The following is a 17,542-nucleotide window of genomic DNA, read 5'->3' as shown; positions in this document are numbered from 1 at the left end:
TGCTGTTGCTTTCTTGTGTCTTCTCGTAGCATGTTCAATAAGAAGCTCTAGCATATTCCTTGAGCTTGTATTAAGGTTGGCCTCCAACTGCTCGGCGAGATCTTTATCTTCATCATTTGTAAAGTTGGGGAAGATCAGTATGTGTAGTCTTCTGGGAATTAGTGGATTCATGAGATATGATCTCCCAGTATTTATCCATTTCCTTTTTGGACATTCTTTCTAGTTTGATAAATTTATATCCGAGGTCTTCAGGTTTGGGATTGGAATTTGTAAAGGCGTGCACATTACTGCCTCGTACTGAAAACAGATTTTTTGGACTCCTCGTCTCTGTTGAATAGGTAGCCGGCCATCCTGATTTGCGTATGGTCTGCTGAGAGTGTTTATTGGCATTGACTAAAACTGAAAAGGTGAGGGATTTTTTTAAGCCAATTTCTAACAATCCGCGACCTTGCTACATGACGTTAGATTGCACTCACTGTACCTGTCGCACTTGCTGGAGAGATAGAGGTCCAAGACCCCATCTTTAAGAAACTAGTAGGTTAACAGACACTCCTGCATATAAACGCACCACAATTCAAGTTCAGTAGTTCCAGAATTGCGTTTTGTGATGGGCACACACAATTCTAGATTAAATCTGACAACATGCCCTATCTGGTAACACGTGTTTTGGCATTTAAACAGTGCCTTTCTAAAACCAGGGCTGTACAAAAACAAATTTTGAACCAATAACGGAAATCAAATGAAATGTAAAAAAAACACAAATTATAATGACAGATCCAACAGCATAACATATTGCATAAGTATGATTTTGACATATGTTGGTGTAAGACAGAGAAGGGGGATGGGTGAAGGGGAAGGATAATGCGGTAAGAGAAAAGGTCAATGAAAAAAGAAACAAAACTTGTGTCAGAATTGGATGTTTTAAAAAAAACCTTCTATTTATGTAGTCACTGCTATACTTGCAAATGTGCCGCCTTAATTTTAATCTGCACCCTAGGCCTAATGGTAAATATATCACTGGCACCGCCACTGATGACTGCGCAGGGGGAGACTGTTGAAAAGATATGTACTCCTTTCGCATAAAAAATATTTCTGTCCAGATTCATTTTTGTAGGAGTGACTGAGTGGGGCCTTCCCCAAAGCTTTTGTGCCCATTTCATCAAATCAGCATTAAAGGGTATTCACATTTTAGTCTGCCTAACTTGTGGCACAATGAGGGGTTCTCTAATCTTCAAGTCAGAACGGTCAAAGATATGACGGTCAAGATGCAGGTTAGGCCCTGTTGGCACCTCAGCACCACCGCTGGTACTAGGGATGTAAAGGCGCCTCAGAGTAAACCCTTGTACTCAGCCTGCCCCTCACTGAGCAATCTAGTATATATGTACGACTTAAGCTAGAGGAGCATCCACCCCTGCCAGCTAATGGACTATCACGCCCAGAACCCACAGAACCTAGTCCCCAACAACACTCCACATTCCACGTGACACCACGCCATTCTTGACTCACATACAAAATGCCAATTATAACACTTCTCCCTCCCTAACAATCACAAGAGGGAAGGAACCACTATTCACACAAACCAACACGTGCCCAATCTACGTGTGGACAGCAGGCAGACCAAATTAAGACCATCACAAAACTACCCTACCTGTGCATGGCAAGCAACAGTGGAGCCACATAAATGAGCCCCACACATGCGGAAACTAGGAAAACCCCAGGACGATAAACCCTAACCACGATAAAACAATACCAACACCACCGCCAGGTCAAACACGTCATGATGATAATATAAAAAACGTGCTGCAAGCTGTGGCTGACTTAATTCACACATGCTCCAGTAAAGTGGAAAATCTGGAACATGCCTTGATGAAAACTACAAAACTTGTTACAAGAATGCTGTAGAAACCATAAAAACGCACAAGCTCCACTTAAATGGAAAAACCAGAACTGGTACGCCTGGACATGAAAAGGAAAATGGTAAAGCTCCAAAAATGAAAACTCCATCCCCATCAACCAATGGAAACTGCAACACTGTAAAGGCAAACTCCAAATGAAAAAGCCCAGCCCCAAATGAAATTTAACTCAAGACTCCAATTGGAAACACAACCCAAATTAAATTCCAACACCAACAGGAAATCAACCGCCAACTCCACTCCCTCCTTACAAAAACAACACTTTATTTTTGTTAAGTTACCACGCACCCAACGTGGACACCAGAACACCAACCTCAACCATACAGGTAGGTCACTGTAACCAACAGTGGCATCAACAGCTGTAACAAACAGCCATCACAAACCTACAGAACCCATATGGCGTTCTGTAACCCCATAGCTGTAACCAACAGCCATCACCAACCTACAGAACCCACCGGCATTCTTTGACACACAAGCACTATAACAGTGAAAACTCAACCCAACAACTAACTCACAGCATCATAACCATACAGAACCCGCACAGCATTTTGTAATACACCAATATCGCAAAAACTGTAACCACCAATGGCACCAACAGCTGTAACCAACAGCCAAAACAAACTACAGAACCCACCCGGCATTCTGTAAAACACCAAACACTGTAACCAACAGTGACTACTTAACCATATAGCTGAAACGCAAAGCCATCACCAGGGCACAGAACCCAACCGGCATTCTGTTATACACCCTACACGATCCACACACAACAAAATAGACAAAACACGATTATAGACAAATGCAAACCAAAGAATGCCACCCAACATAACGCGTGAAATACACATTATAAATGAGAAACACATCACGTTATTACAGATCCAAAACCCAGATGCCAAGACACCTGGAGATGTTTACCACCCGCTTGTCCAAAGAAAAGTGAGTTTCAGAATAAATTTAAAAACACAAGTTGCAGCAAAAATGACAAATCTATACCCCAAATACAAGGAAACACCAAACCCCCTACTCCGGCATGTCCATGTTCCACCCCCAATCCCCCCGAAAAGGAAAACACATTGAGCATATCACAATTGGCGAAATGAGTAAACCTGTCATGGGTACCTAAAGGCCACAACACAAACACTTGCACGTTTTGTAGCAGGCCCAGACAAAAACTTTAGCCCATGAACAACCCCACCTAATAAAATGCTACTAATCCAGGGGCCACTACACAAACACGACAGCACCAAAACCACAGGCCTCCCCGACACACTAAGATCATATCATTCACCCCCTAGTGCGTGGACCCCAACCAGGTCCATAAACAACTCCTGGTCCATCACCCTCAAGTCTCTTGATAAGCGCTCACAACTTGCGCATATGTCTGAGGTATACCAGTTCCCTTCTGCACACAAGGGACTCCACCAACCTGGTAGAAATGCCCCGAATATCGTCGCTCACTTCTGGAGCACTCCCATTTCCTCCTGGACATACCCAAACCAGAGTGACCTGGCGCCCCTCAGGCTTCCTCTCAACCACAGACTTCACACCCCCGTTGATGGCAATTCTGCCCCTGCTCACCATACTTCTGCCAACCCAACATTTGCGGTTCCAATTGTAACCGTTGCAGGGGACACCTGCTGGAATTTGCATGCATACTGACCGGCAACTTGACTTGTTACTCCTGTAACTTCCAAGACACTGTGTGCCGGGCAGCACCTCCACACACACCAGCACCTGGCCTTGTGACCATGGGATGTTCTGTTTTCTTGGAATGATGCCACCATTTCGAGAGGAAGAGTGAGGAGAGACGGACTTCCTGCTACCACCTCCACTGTCCGAAACAACCCGCTCTCCCTCTCCGTAGCTTTGCTCCAAACAGGAGCACAGGGCCGCCACACCTGCCGTCCGGCCCGCCATACGCCAGTCCTCGTGCCAGGCTTGCACAGCATGGATCCCCAAGGGATCCAGGACGGCACCACCAGCAGACACCACAGGCGCTGCATTATCCATGGCCGACGCGGCCAACCGCACTTACAGACACTGAGTCTGCACTTCCTGACGCCCCAATCCACTTCTTGGGTCCCCTACAAAACAGATTTTCCACACTACCCACCCGAACAGTGCTCTCCCAGTGCCCAGGCAAAATCTTGGGCCTCCGCACTCAAACAACACCTTGCCAGCACTGCCGGCCCGGCCAGTATAGCTCCTAGGATCAGGACCGCCTAGTTTGGCCCCTGAACTCCTGCAACAGCTTTTCTTGTACTGCCTGCCCGGACAGTACACCTCCTGGGGCCAGGACTACCTTCTTGGACCCTTTATTGTTCCTGCGCTGCCGAGCCTGCTGGATGGCCCTGGACAAAAATCTTCTGATCCCAAGTACAACTGATACCTTCCTGAATGGACGCCACTTCTGGAGGGAAGTATTTTGTCCTTATGCTGCCCCCTCCCTGCAGCAGCCAAGACCACCTCATTGCCAGTGAAGTAATGGGGTTCTTCTCAAACCACACTGGAGTCAGGAGGTAAATTGAGGGTAAATTTATTCCATGACTGTGAGCACTCTTGTAACACTTAAGCTAGAGACATAGGGCATATACTGGAGCATCCATCCCTGCCAGCTAACACACGGTCACTCCAAGAACCCATAAAACCTAGTCCCCATCACACCATTCCACACTTGCACACAAATGCCAATTACAACAGTATGCAATCAGATTAGTTTTACTTTCTAAATGAAACATGTATAGTTTGCTGGAATCAACAATAGAAAAATTTAACTTCTACAATCGTCTTGTTGCATATTCGAAAGTAGCTTCAGGATTTGCTAAGCATATGCCTTCCATCAAATATCCACATTAGAAAAACAAACCTTTACAAACGGTCACTCTGCAAAATTAAACTTGGGGAAGAAAGGGGGAAATATACTTACACTGTACAGTTATTTATGATGGTAACTTTAAATAAAAGGGAGTCTAAAACATCTACAGAAAAAGGCAAGGTTACTGGTGAAAACTGGCCTAGCTTTCAATTGCATGTCTACCCCCATAAATTTTGCCACATCTCCTACCATCTCGTACTCCTCTGGATCAGCAGACATCCCGCGCATGCCATAGCGGTGAGCATCTTTGGAGAGGCGGTTGGAAAACTCTTCACCTGTGCCAGTCTGGGAGCCATAAAACACCACAATATTTTTCCCCTTGAAAGAAGGACAGGATATTTTATTAGTGCACAGAGGTTTTCAAGTCATCTTAACTCATGCACTAGACTGCTTCGATATGACATAGCACAAGGAACATTAAACATCACAATCTAACAGGCAGGGTGTAGGAGTTATGGGCGATAGGGGAAGGCAGTCTTCACGTATATGCATCAGAACAGAAGTTCTAGTCGAAACTACCCGTATCCAATATTTTCTCAGAGGACAACTAACGGCATCACCGAAATAAAGGAAAGTAAGAGAAACGTTTGTGCTAATAACAAAACATGCAGTCCCAATTTGAGCATTCTTGCAATCACTGAATGAAAAGAAAGATGCCAAAGATGGAACAAGTTGGTGGCAGGTCTTTGCCATGCTACAAGTGCAACGCCGGTCTTTTCCAAGTCACATTTGCAGCGCAGCAAAGAAGTACATGGCCATGGGAGGTGAGGGAATTGTGTTTAGCGGATCAGGTAAGGGAGGCGTGGGGGGGGGGGAGGTGTGTGTCCGTGTGCATGTGCTTGTGTGTGTGTGTGTCAGAGCATGTCAGTCGTAAGGCAGAAGAAGCAGCGGAGCAGTGCAGAAGGTGAAGCGAAGTGCCTGGTTGGGGCGTGGAGAGAGAAGAGGGGCCCACTCTTTGAGGGAGTTTGAAGCAAAGGGAGGTGACCTCTCTGTGGAAAGTTGAATTTAGAAGTGTGCCCAATAGCTGTGAAATGTTGCATTTAGAATTGTGCTCAATAGCCTCTCTGTGAAAAGTTGAATTTAGAAGTGTACCCAATAGCCTCCCTGTGAAAAGTACTATTTAGAAGTGCGCCCAATAGCCTCTCTGTGGATAGTTGAATCAAGAAGTACATTTGGAAAGTTACATTTAGAAGTGTACCCAATAGCTGTGAAATGTTGCATTTAGAATTGTGCTCAAGAGCCTCTCTGTGGAAAGTTGAATTTAGAAATGTGCCCAATAGCCTCTCTGTGGAAAGTTGAATTTAGAAGTGTGCCCAATAGCTGTGAAATGTTGCATTTAGAAATGTACCCAATAGCCTCTCTGTGAAAAGTTGAATTTAGAAGTGTGCCCAATAGCCTCTCTGTGGAAAGTTGAATTTAGAAGTACATCTAGAAGTGTACCCAATAGCTTCTCTGTGGAAAGTCGAATTTAGAAGTGTACCCAACAGCCTCCCTGTGAAAAGTAGAATTTAGAAGAGTGCCCAACAGCCTCTCTGTGAAAAGTGGAATTCAGAAGTGTACCCAATAGCTCCTCTGTGGATAGTCGAATTTAGAAATGTGCCCAAAAGCCTCTCTGTGAAAAGTTGAAACTAGAAGTACATTTAGAAAGTTGCATTTAGAATTGTGCTCAATAACCTCTCTATGAAAAGTTGAATTTAGAAATGTGCCCAATAGCCTCTCTGCGAAAAGTTGAATTTAGAAGTACATTTAGAAAGTCGCATTTAGAAGTGTACCCAACAGCTTCTCTGTAGAAAGTTGAATTTAGAAGTTACCCAATAGCTCCTCTGTGAAAAGTTGAATTTAGAAGTGTGCCCAATAGCCTCTGAGCGGAAAGTTGAATTTAGAAGTACATTTAGAAAGTTGAATTCAGAAGTGCACCCAATAGCTGTGAAATGTTGAATTTAGAAATGTGCCCAATAGCCTCTCCGTGAAAGTTGATTTTAGAAATGTGCCCAATAGCCTCTCTATGAAGTTGAATTTAGAAGTGTCCCCAATAGCCTCCCTGTGAATTAGAAGTCTCTGAAAGGGCATGAAACCCATCATATCTCACCAACACGCTGACTCTCTCCTTACATCACCACTCAACTAGAACACAGAGATACTATGACACCATTCGGTATAACTGTTCTCATATCAACATTCGCTGCTCACTCCACATCATTCTAAATAATCACTGCTGGTTACACACCCCCCAGCAAGGCGTTCTCCTCAGGCCTAACGCAGCCACATCCGATCTGGATTAATCCTGCCAGAACGAACACATACTCCTGACCTCTCAACCACCACACCTACCGCTAGAAAGCAGCTATTACACTGATACTGCACGAGCTGTACACATACCTGGTGCTCACACGCACCTTTTTGACTCTCTCTTCTCTCTCTCTACTGATATGAACTTCGGTTCCCAAGGGCGTTCAACCTACCAGCGCCTTCAGACCATACCAATGGTATATAAGGCGCTATATAAATGCAAAATAACAATAACAATAACAAAAGAGGCAGCCCAGTGTTAAACAGGGGGAGCAAGGGCGGGGCATTCCTTATATTTACTGTGTGGTAAAGAGCCATGTTTAACCCCTAATATTTGCAATGTGTACGAATATCAGCAGAATTGGAAATGGTACCTAGGTCATTGAGTATTGAGGCCAGAGGGGAGTGAAGCGTGCTTCCAGTCATCTTTGCCTTATGCATTCAAATGAGCCTTACCTCGCAGGTGACTGGCAGAGAACACACATTGAGCGAATGCTCCCTTGATGTCAATTAAAACCTGAACTATACTCTGTGAGAAGTGGTTAGTGTACTCCTATCTGGAAACAAGCCTCCATTGGCAATGAGGTTTTTGTGCCTCATTTTCAAGTGGATAGACACGAATTGAAATCCAGATCAGGATTGGACTAAAAAAAATGACCCTCAATCCTTGCTAGCCAGGTTATATTTAGGTTCAACTAAGACAATTTGGGCCTATAATTTAAGAAGACTTGGGAGATGGACCAAAACATTGTCATTGTTTTTTGTCTAGTCCAATATCAAGCTTACTAACTTCTGCAGTGCTTTGGTTCTTTCAACTTTGAGGTTTCTATAGAGTTTGTGCAGTTCAACAAATTCAATATTACCTACATGGAGATTAAGGTACTCTAGTCCATAGCTCTGCAGTCTTTATAGCCAAGGAAACCCAGCTCATGCAGCAGGTCAGAACAGATGACTTCTCTTTATGAAACAAAGAATGCAGCTTTAAAAAGTATTCAAACCCCCACCAGCAATGTTTAACTTGTGGGGGTGAATTCCAGGGCAAAATCTGGAACTTATTTCCAAGCACCTGCACACTTCTCTTAGAAGCTGTGATTGACCGCCAATTAAAATAAAAAAAAAAAGTTGCCAAAAAGCCCCAGATGATAATCAAACTCTCAATCATAGCCGAACAACACGCCAGAGTGTGCACTATCATCCTGGCCTGCTCCTAGTCATTCATGATATATGTGGGCCATACCTTCACACTACTCCAGTCAGCCTGCATAACATTTGTGCTGCAACACTATTATAATGACTGCCAACATTGCCAAAGCAGGGTGGCTGGGTTGGATGTGAGTAAGCAGCAGCCAGAACCCTGCTGGACTGGGGCATCTAATTATTTCAGTGGGCAGAAAGAGTCAGTGGTATGGCTGGTGTTTGCACTGCTGCACCTTGACTGGGTGTGGCACTCAGCTGGCACATGCAGGGTCTTGGTACGATGGACACTGCCCCTTCAATCCCCCAGTATAAAGCCTGCATGGGGCACGCTGATACACAGGTGCATACAAGTTTGCTGCATCACTGAGCCTTAAACGCATGCATGCACGCACATGACAAATTGACAAATATGGGAGCCACACAGCCACCAGTCCCATTATCAGAGCAGAGGGCAGCTGGCACAGAGTCAGCAATGGTAGCATAGACACCACATGGAAAAGGCCATTGCTGAACAGGACTTCCTGTGCTCAGGTCTGACCTATGGAAGAAAATCTTGCTTTGGTTTGTGGCCTGCAGGTTCATGAGTGCATGTTCCCATCCCTTTAATATAGGAAGGAAGCACTTTTGCTCTATTCACTGCATAGATAGTCTAAATGTTCACCTTGCAGCTTATAGAATCAGATGAAAAATATATAGATAAGGATGTGTTTATATAAGCAGTTAAACATTTGGCGTCTCATTTCAAGGCACAGTAAGTATCTTGCTTTTTATTTATTGCCATGTTGATAGGTATTTGGAGATTGCACATCGTCAGGCATAGTACAGCCATCATTATCTATGAGCTGGTGGGCTTTGCAGCAGTAACCCCAAATATGTTCTCACTGGGGAGCAGCAAAGGATGGTGGCAGAAGTGAGCCGACCAGTTATCACCCTAATGCGACATTGATATACTAGAACGTTTTTGTGTCCCAAAGCTTATATTACAAAGGAAGCACTGCCTACAGAAGCATCTCACAAGGGGCCTTTCACCTGCCATCATATACACACTGGGCCTCATCCCCAGGTTTACCGCCAAATAGTTTACCGTTACTGTTGCTTGGTCCAGTTACCTTTCCAAGAGATACTGAGTGCTGTCACGGTAGTTTTAGTCCCTATTTTCGAAGTCCATAGGGCTCCCTGGCTATTTCTTGACGATTTATGTGCAGTAAATCTGAGGAGTTTTGGACCCCCAGCTTTTTGCTGCAGGTAAATATTCCACCATACCACCAGAAATTCTACTACGGCAGTGCAGTAACTGACCCTTTGTAATGCACTGCTGCATTCATATTGAGGCCTACTGTCTCCAAAGGCCCAACGGCCAGTTTGACAGATTTTTATGGCAAACACAGAAGTTGTGACTATGGAATATACTCCATGGTAAGGTGGGAGCACCTCAGTCTTGGAACCGAAATCGCCACCACTACTACCTCCTCTTCCTCCACCACCCCTCAACTCCCTTCCAAGAACATGTCCAGAAAGCACACACCTCAGAAAGATTGGTGAGAGGGAGACTGCATGCAGCCAAAACCTTGAAGTGAAAAGCTCATGCAGAACCTCTTTGCCAAAAGAAGAACTTCACATGGAAGAGACACCCTGGAAGTATTGCTTACACAAGGAACACGATATAGCACATGTTGCAGCCCTGCAAATCTCAATAGGCACATGCCCTAGGAAAACTACAGATGCTTCCAAAGTCTCTTGGGAACCAGATCATTAAGTTCACAAGCTAACTGGCGATAGTTTTCTGAAATGCTGCCATGAGAAAAAAAGTGTCATACTTAAGAAAATAGAATGATCTTCGCAAATGAAATGTCAGTCCTCGCCACATATCCAGTTGAAGGGTTGACACACCTCGGTTGAAAGAAGATAAATTTCCTAGTATAAATGACAATCTGAAAACTTCAGGGGTGAAAGAAATATTTCTAACAGAGTAAACAAACGAATTTACTCTCCTGGCAGACTTGACAGCAATCAAAACGGCTCCAATAAGGAAGGTGATGGTTGCAGGGAGCCATTGACTCAAAAAGTTTCTTCATAAAAGAAACCAAAATTAAAATGAAATCCCACTTAGGAAATAGGTCCTTTCATTGGTCAAAAATGAAGCAAACCATCAAAATTATGTTTAACAGCTGCACTGCGTTAGAAAGACTGTTTGACCAATGTTCAAATATGCTGCGATAGCAAATAGCCACCGCACACAATGAATTCTGATGGCTTCAGCAGCAAAAGACAAAAAAAATAACATGCTCAAATAAAGCAATCCAAGGAATAATAGTTATATTCAAAGACCAATGACTGAAATACATCCATTTACTTTTATATTGCTTGCTGAATTCGTTCTGGCAACACACATCTGAAAGTAGGGACTGGTGATTTCCCTCAAAAGCTCGTGGTAAGTAGGCTTTCAAAATGAGTAACGGGAGTGAAAAATCTATCCATCTGCTGAAAAGCATGGCTTTTCGCGACCTTTAGAAAATAGCCCCAACCTCCTGTTATGGGAGTTTTCCTAAAGCCCCACTTGGATGTAAGCCTTTAGTAAGCTATCCCAGTGGTTTTTTAGAACCCCCAACTCTGTAGATCCCCAACTCTTAGTATCAGTCTGTACTACTCAGACTTTGGTAAAGTGGCAGATAAGTCAGGCTTATCTTAAGAGGAAGATGTGGGCTGTAGGTAAGTAAGCTGAACCCAGTTAGTAATGCACATCAAAGAAAAACTTACACATACAGTTATATTAAAATATAGATTACATTTACACAAGAGTCACTGTTGAATACTTAGCACAATAAACCAACACACAAAGATATACTTTATAATACTTTCAAAAGGCCACTTCTTAGTTGGTAGTTGCTGAACACACACAATTGTTAAAGGAGTTTCACAGGTCTACCGTACTATCGGTAATAACGTGCAGCCACAAAGTTATTCAGTAATTGTATTTAGTCAGCATACATATATAAGATAGAGATTTTTGGGAAGGAAAATAGTTGCGTAGTGTTATCCTAGCAGAGCTACGGGTTCTAGAGGCGGTTTCCCTGCACAGCAAGTATTTTAAAGTCCAAAACGCAACCCTAGCTAAAAGGCAGTTCTGAGAGGCTTCGTCTTGAAAAGCAGCAGAAGTGAAATGTTTCTGTGGATACTTTCTAGTCTCTAGGAAAGAAGATAACCAACGTTGGAGATCCTAATAAAGCACTCACTAAAAAGGGACACAAGCAGCAGCTTGAGACGGAGGTAAGATGAGGTTACCTTGAACACCTCTACGTGCACAGCAACACTCTGGAGTGACTTACTGGAATAAGGCAAGCCAATACCTTTTTCCCCACTGTACCTTAGGTTTGAAGAAAGGTTTCGTGGTGGATACTGCGTGATGTTGCAGCTCTGAACCAGACCTCCAGATTCATTGGTCTGATGACGAAAGGCAGGACAATGGACCGGATCTCTCAGCAGCAGTCTTGAAAGCCATGCCAGAGGTCCTTCTTCATCAACTTCTTTTGTCACTCTGCGGTTTTGCCGCCTTTTCTGCAGCACCAACAAAGGACGCGATTCGCCCAGTCAATCTGCTTCAGTTCCTGCAGTGCCACATGCTGATGAGGGAGTCTGGTCGAGTTGGATTGAATCTCTGGAGTGTCCTTGAGGGCTCAGAAAAGACTTGGACAGATCCGGCCTTTGCACAAAGATGCACTCGTAATGGGCAGCAGGTTTCCTGGTATTGGGGTTCCTGAGATCTGGAAAGTCACAGGACCTCAGGAGATGTCTCAAATTAAAGTTAGCCTTGTGACTGGTTGTTCCCAGTAGTCAAAGGGAAGGAGTCGTCCTTTTCGGAGTTCCTCTGTTGCACAGAAAACGGGGTCAGGTCGGCAGTGGTCGCTTTACTGTGTTGCAAAAGGTCTGCAGGCATCTCTGTTCGTCTTATTCGCTTACTACAGCTTCCAGTGATCAACTTGCTTTTCGCTCCAGGAGTCTCACCTTTCATACAGTTCCAGCACTCACTCCTCTGCAATCTTCATCAGTAGTTTACAGAAAGGGGCATTTGGCTGTCCAATCAGGACAGCGTTGGGAAGGAGACGGTCTTCCCACCCCCCCTAGACAATACTGAATGAGAACTAAACACTAAGAGAGCACATCCAGGGAGCAGGGGGTGCACAAAAAGGAAGGTGCGCGATCACCTTAGTGCATGCATTACAAGTTATACGGTAGATGTGGGTAGGAATGCAATCATGGCGAATTGCAGCCATCTTAACAGTTAGGCCCAAGCATGGCGAACAGCATTGTGTGTTAGTATTAGATCCCTTGCATGAGCACAAACATCACCCCACCCTGGCCAGGTTTCACAGATCCATAAATTCTCGCGCCATGGGAAGAATGTGCCCTGGAAGGTCATGAGAAGGGAGCAGAGCACCTCTAAGCAGTAGCATCACATGGGACAGATAGCAAAGCCCTCCTGCCCCCAACAATCCCCACAAAAATATGGTTTTGCAATGCTTTCCTCCTGAGACCCTTGCATGCCACTGACCATAAAACTTTTACACCCCTCGATCGATCATTAAGATCAGAAGGTAAGGCTATCGCGCCTTCACAAATGAGTCACGTGATTTGTGAAGCAAGGTGCGGGGTGGCAAGAAATTACAGCCTAAAACTAAGGTGGAGGACCTTGCGGGTTGCTGATCTGTCTGAGATCGAGTGAAGCACGGGAGTTAGCGTGACCTCGGCTCTCTCTACGAGCCCATCCCTGTATCTTCCAGGTGCTTAACGATAAAATAACATTGTGTTAGTAGCCAATTAATTGTTAGGCCAACTTCACTTCAGAGGACAAGCCCAGCAGCGCCCACATGGAAGGCGATGGACAGATGAAGACGGACCAATGGCCTGGTATCTCATACGGAGCAGGCCCACATGTATAGGGCTCCTCCAATCTGTATTGTAGAATTATACTATATGTCATTAGTGATGTCGTTTGTGCTTATAATGTGCTGCGCGTGCCTACGGAACTCGGAACGTTCGGCAGAAGCAGAGTTGTTTGCTTATGCACTTACTTTGTAAGCAATAAATACTTGTTATCCTTGCAAGTGTGTCTTGGGCCTTTTCCCCTATTTTTCTGGTGTGAGCGTGCAAGGGCATGCCTTCAACAGCCAGACCCCCAGTGGGAGCTGGTCCCATTCAGGCACTCTGGGCAGGCAGGAAGTGGGTGGGACGGGGGGACTTTTCCACCCCCCTGTCCTTTCTCTGCCAGACACTCTGAAGCCTAGGCAGGGACAGCCAAGGGTTCCCACTGCCAAAGCCACCCACACACTCCCACCCACACACTCCCACCCACACACTCCCACCCACCCACACACTCCCACCCTGAACGGTAGAAGGGCGGACAAAGAACAACCACACTAGTAATGGCAAAAAAAGAAGGGAGGCCCCTATTGTGCACTAGCAAGGCTATGGGCATAGCCTGCGGTAGAAAAATCACTCAATAGTTGGGAGAACACATCCACTGCCACCAGCCATAACTAGGAGATTGTCTATGTGGCTACAAAATCAAAGGAGCAGAGAGAAGGGGGATACCAAGTATCCCTTTAGTACTCCACATAAGGTGCTGTGTGCAATCTCTCATACTATAATGTTTTTAGACGAGAGCCTTAAGAACTGTAGTTCTTATATATGTCATGTCATTTATAACGCGCCTGTACACAAGTGTTTCTAGGTGCAACAAGACAAGGAGGGGGAACCAGTGGGAGGACAAAACAATGATCTTACTAGGCCTTGTGTTATTCAGATTGCGCAAGTGCAGGAGAGTGAAGGGGAGACGTGCCGAGGGAGGGGAGGGAGAAGTGCAGGTAAATCAAAAGTACAGCCGTGGGCGGCTCATAAGTGCAGATAGAAGGGACTGTAGGGTTGCAGATAGAGACCACAAGTGCTGGGGGAGCTAGGAGGCAGTGTGAAGTGCAACTGGACAAGCAGGAGCCTGGGCCCAAGTTCAGAGGGTAGCCAGGTGATCAGTGCATGGAGCAGTCAGGGGACAGGAAGAGAGAAAGCAGAAGCAAAGAGGAGGGTCTTTAGTTGCTTCCAGAACCAGAGGTGGTTCTGCTCAAGTTTGAGAGAGGCAGGGAGGCTGTGCCAGAGGGATGGCCCAGCAGGAATCTGCCCCCAATTATCTGCTTGGAAAAGCGATTGACCCTCGGGAGAGTTGGAGGTGGATGAGCGGAGTGCTTGAGAAGGGAGATTTTTAAGAAGCGCGAGTTGAAGCTAGTGCAGTCCCAGGGCACAGAAGGCCTTGTGGACGATGAAGAGGGTCTTAAACCTGATAATTGCCACCACTGGGAGCCAATTAAGAGATTTCAGAGCTGGAGAGATATGATCCTTGGGCTTGAGGCCAAGGACAAATCTTGCAGTTCTGTTCTGGATAGGTTGTATAGGTCAGAGAGTGGAGGCAGGAAGATTTCGAAAGAGGAAGTTGCACTAGTCCAGCCTAGAGATGAGATGAGCTCTGGAGACAAGTGAGCTTTTGGGGGAAAGTGAGGAAAGGAAGAATACCTCTGAGGAGGTGCAGTTGACAGTTTGACTTCTTAGAGACGTCAGAGATGTGAGGAGAGAAGGAGAGGGTGGCGTTGAAGATGATCCCAAGGTTCTTAACCTTACAGGTATGAGCAGGAAGAGGGCCCAGAGTTGGCGGCCAGAGAGGAGAGGAGAGGAGGGAGCCTCTGTTCCGATGAGAAGGGTCTCAGTCTTACTGGCATTAAAGCAGAGATCATTGGTTGCACACATTCCTGAATTGCGGCCAGACAATCTGGAATGATAGGAGATGAGGCGTCCAAGGGGAGCCTGAAAGAGAGCTGGATGTCATCAGCATAACACTGAACGTTGGAGCAGAAAGCAGCGATGCAGTGGGCAAGAGGTGGCAGCTATTTGTTGGTCAGGAAGAGAGGTTAGACACCTGGCAAACTCCACAGGTAGAGAGAGATAGAGCAGAAGAAAGACCCCAATTGGACCAGATAGGGTCAGTCAGTGATAAAGGAGGTTAGACAGGCCAGGGGCTGATCATGATACCCAGGTTATCACAGAGGCAATTGAGCAGGATGGCATGGTTGATCGTATCAAAAGCAGAAGAAAGATCGAGGAGAATGCGGACAGAAGGAAGGTTGGAATCAAGGTTAGAGAACAGGTCTTCACAAGTGTTCAGGAGAGCAGTTTTCGTGCATCTGGCAGTTCTGAAGCTAGACTGGTGGCCGTGAAAACACCCAACAGATTTGGTGCGCAGATTAAGCTTGGAGAGGGCCAGCCTTTCTAAGAGTTTGCCCACGAAAGGTGTGTTGGAAATCGGGCGATAGTTAGCTCGCAAGGAAGGATCAGCAGAAGCTTCTTTAGGAGGGGGTGCACAAGGGAGTGCTTAAGCGGAGGGGTAGGTTCCAGTGCAAAAGGAGTGATTGCAGAAACCGGCCAAGGCTGGAGGAAGGGGGTCGATCTGGTCCTTGATGGTTTTGTATGAACAGTGGAGAACCGGTTTTAACAAGACTTTCATAGATCGGACTGGTCTAGAAACATTGTCTGGGGTGAACAAGGGAAAGGCAGAGAAGGGAGGAGGAGAGACAGCCACAGGCGGGCCAGGAGTGTAGGAGGAGGAGGAGGAAGAGGAAGAGAGGGTGGACAGGATGTCCTGAGTTTTTGTGATGAAATGAGAAGCCAAGGCCGTACAGAGGGCCTGGGAGGGAACCTCTGTAGAGACTGCAGCAGGACTGGCCAGCTCATTGCAGATTGTGAAGAGTTTGCCAAGTTGTTAAATGCCGCAGAGATGCAGGTTTGGATGTGGGCTCTCTTCTTGGCGAGGATAGAGTCTGTATTTCCTTTGGAGCAGGCGGCAGCCCAGTTTTTCAGACAGTGCACCGGATGCACTGCACTCCCTCTCAGCCACCCTGCACTTGCGTTTGAGGGTGACTAGGTTAGAGTCATACCAAGAGTTGCACTTGAATTTGGGCTTCAAGCGGATCCTCATGACAGGGGAAAGTACATCAAGAGTGTTAGAGATAGAAAGATGAAGGCAGAGGTTGCAAAAGAGTCCTGAAGAAGGGCAGGTAGCATCCAGATGGATGTTAAGATCTGAGGAGGAGGGGTTGAGAGGTAGAGGCGAGAAAGGTGGAGGAGAGGTCCGCCCACTCAGAGGAAGGGGGCGACCTGGCCAGGCAGCCTGTAGATAGTGGCCACAGTGAGAGAAAGGCCAGCGGAAATGGAGAGCCTGCAGACCAGGCATTCAAAGGAGGAGTAGTCCTGCATAGGAATGATCGAAGCAGGGATCCACTCCCGGAAGATCAAGGCTACACCCCCATCAGGACAGTTGGTTCTGGGTTTGAAGAGGATCTTGTAGCTATCAGAAAGAGGAGTGTCAAAGCTTGTGACAGAGCTGGCCGTGAACCAAGTCTCAGTCAGACAGAGTACATCCAAATCGAGTTCTTCCAGGAGACTGCAGATACCAGAAGAGTGTTTGACAGCTGAGTGAGAGTAGCAATGTGGAGCAGGTTGCCCCCTTTGAAGTACTTCCGTGGAGGGGTACAGGTCAGAGGTACGCACTGCGGAAGTGTTGCAGGTGCCCGAGGATGGGCAGAGGAGGAAGTAGGAGAAGGCAAGGTTTAATAATTGATGCGGCCTGTAGGGTATTGGGAAGATACTCTTCACCAGCGTCTGGGACAAAAGGGTGCAGGGTTGGTGGAGGAGGGGCTGAATTGATACTGCTCAGGAGGGTCTAGACATAGGGCCTTAAACAGTAGAGAGTGTCTTCGCCAGACTTTTTTTTCTTTTCTAATTGTAAATACATCACAGTCTATAATAGGAAATTGAATTGGGTGTTCATAAAAATGCGGACCACCTATTGAGTGGGGCTGCCACAACTACGAGACGTCCTTAGGACCATGCGTTTGGATCCAGACTCTAAGGCTCCTCCACCCAAAAGTGAGTGTGGGAGATGCCAAGAAATGAAGAGAAGATTGAAATACTAATACTGCTCAACCCAGTCCGAAGCAAAGCATTCCTGCTATGCCTAAATCTCTATCCAGGTTTCATCCATGGCACAAGCTAAGGAACCATTACATGAATATCACCCGACTACCTCCCCTTTCAACTCCTCAGTGTGATGTGAACGTCCCTTTCACATCATGCTTGTTGGAACATTAAGCACCAAACTCACAAACATTACATTTCTTTCTCCTTCTATTGGGCCTTTGACTAGGTGTCTCTTATTTGTTCCCTTTCCGTTCTC

At 46.0% G+C, this 17,542-nt stretch overlaps 1 protein-coding gene across 4 annotated transcripts in view; it reads right to left on the bottom strand.

The window, feature by feature from the left end:
* The window catches only part of POR (cytochrome p450 oxidoreductase), a 964,880-nt gene that overhangs the window by 453,846 nt on the left and 493,492 nt on the right, over positions 1-17,542 (bottom strand). For all 4 annotated transcript variants that reach the window (XM_069614934.1, XM_069614935.1, XM_069614933.1 and 1 more), the window contains one exon: positions 4,975-5,103. In XM_069614934.1, the coding sequence (XP_069471035.1) occupies positions 4,975-5,103 (129 nt within the window). The remainder of the gene's footprint in view (positions 1-4,974; positions 5,104-17,542) is intronic.

The sequence above is a fragment of the Ambystoma mexicanum genome, chromosome 9, assembly GCF_040938575.1.
Source record: "Ambystoma mexicanum isolate Mex_15411 chromosome 9, UKY_AmexF1_1, whole genome shotgun sequence".
Classification (NCBI taxonomy): Eukaryota; Metazoa; Chordata; class Amphibia; order Caudata; family Ambystomatidae; genus Ambystoma; species Ambystoma mexicanum.
The sequence above is the reverse complement of the archived record's forward strand: the minus strand, read 5'-3'. Positions and strand labels throughout refer to the sequence as shown.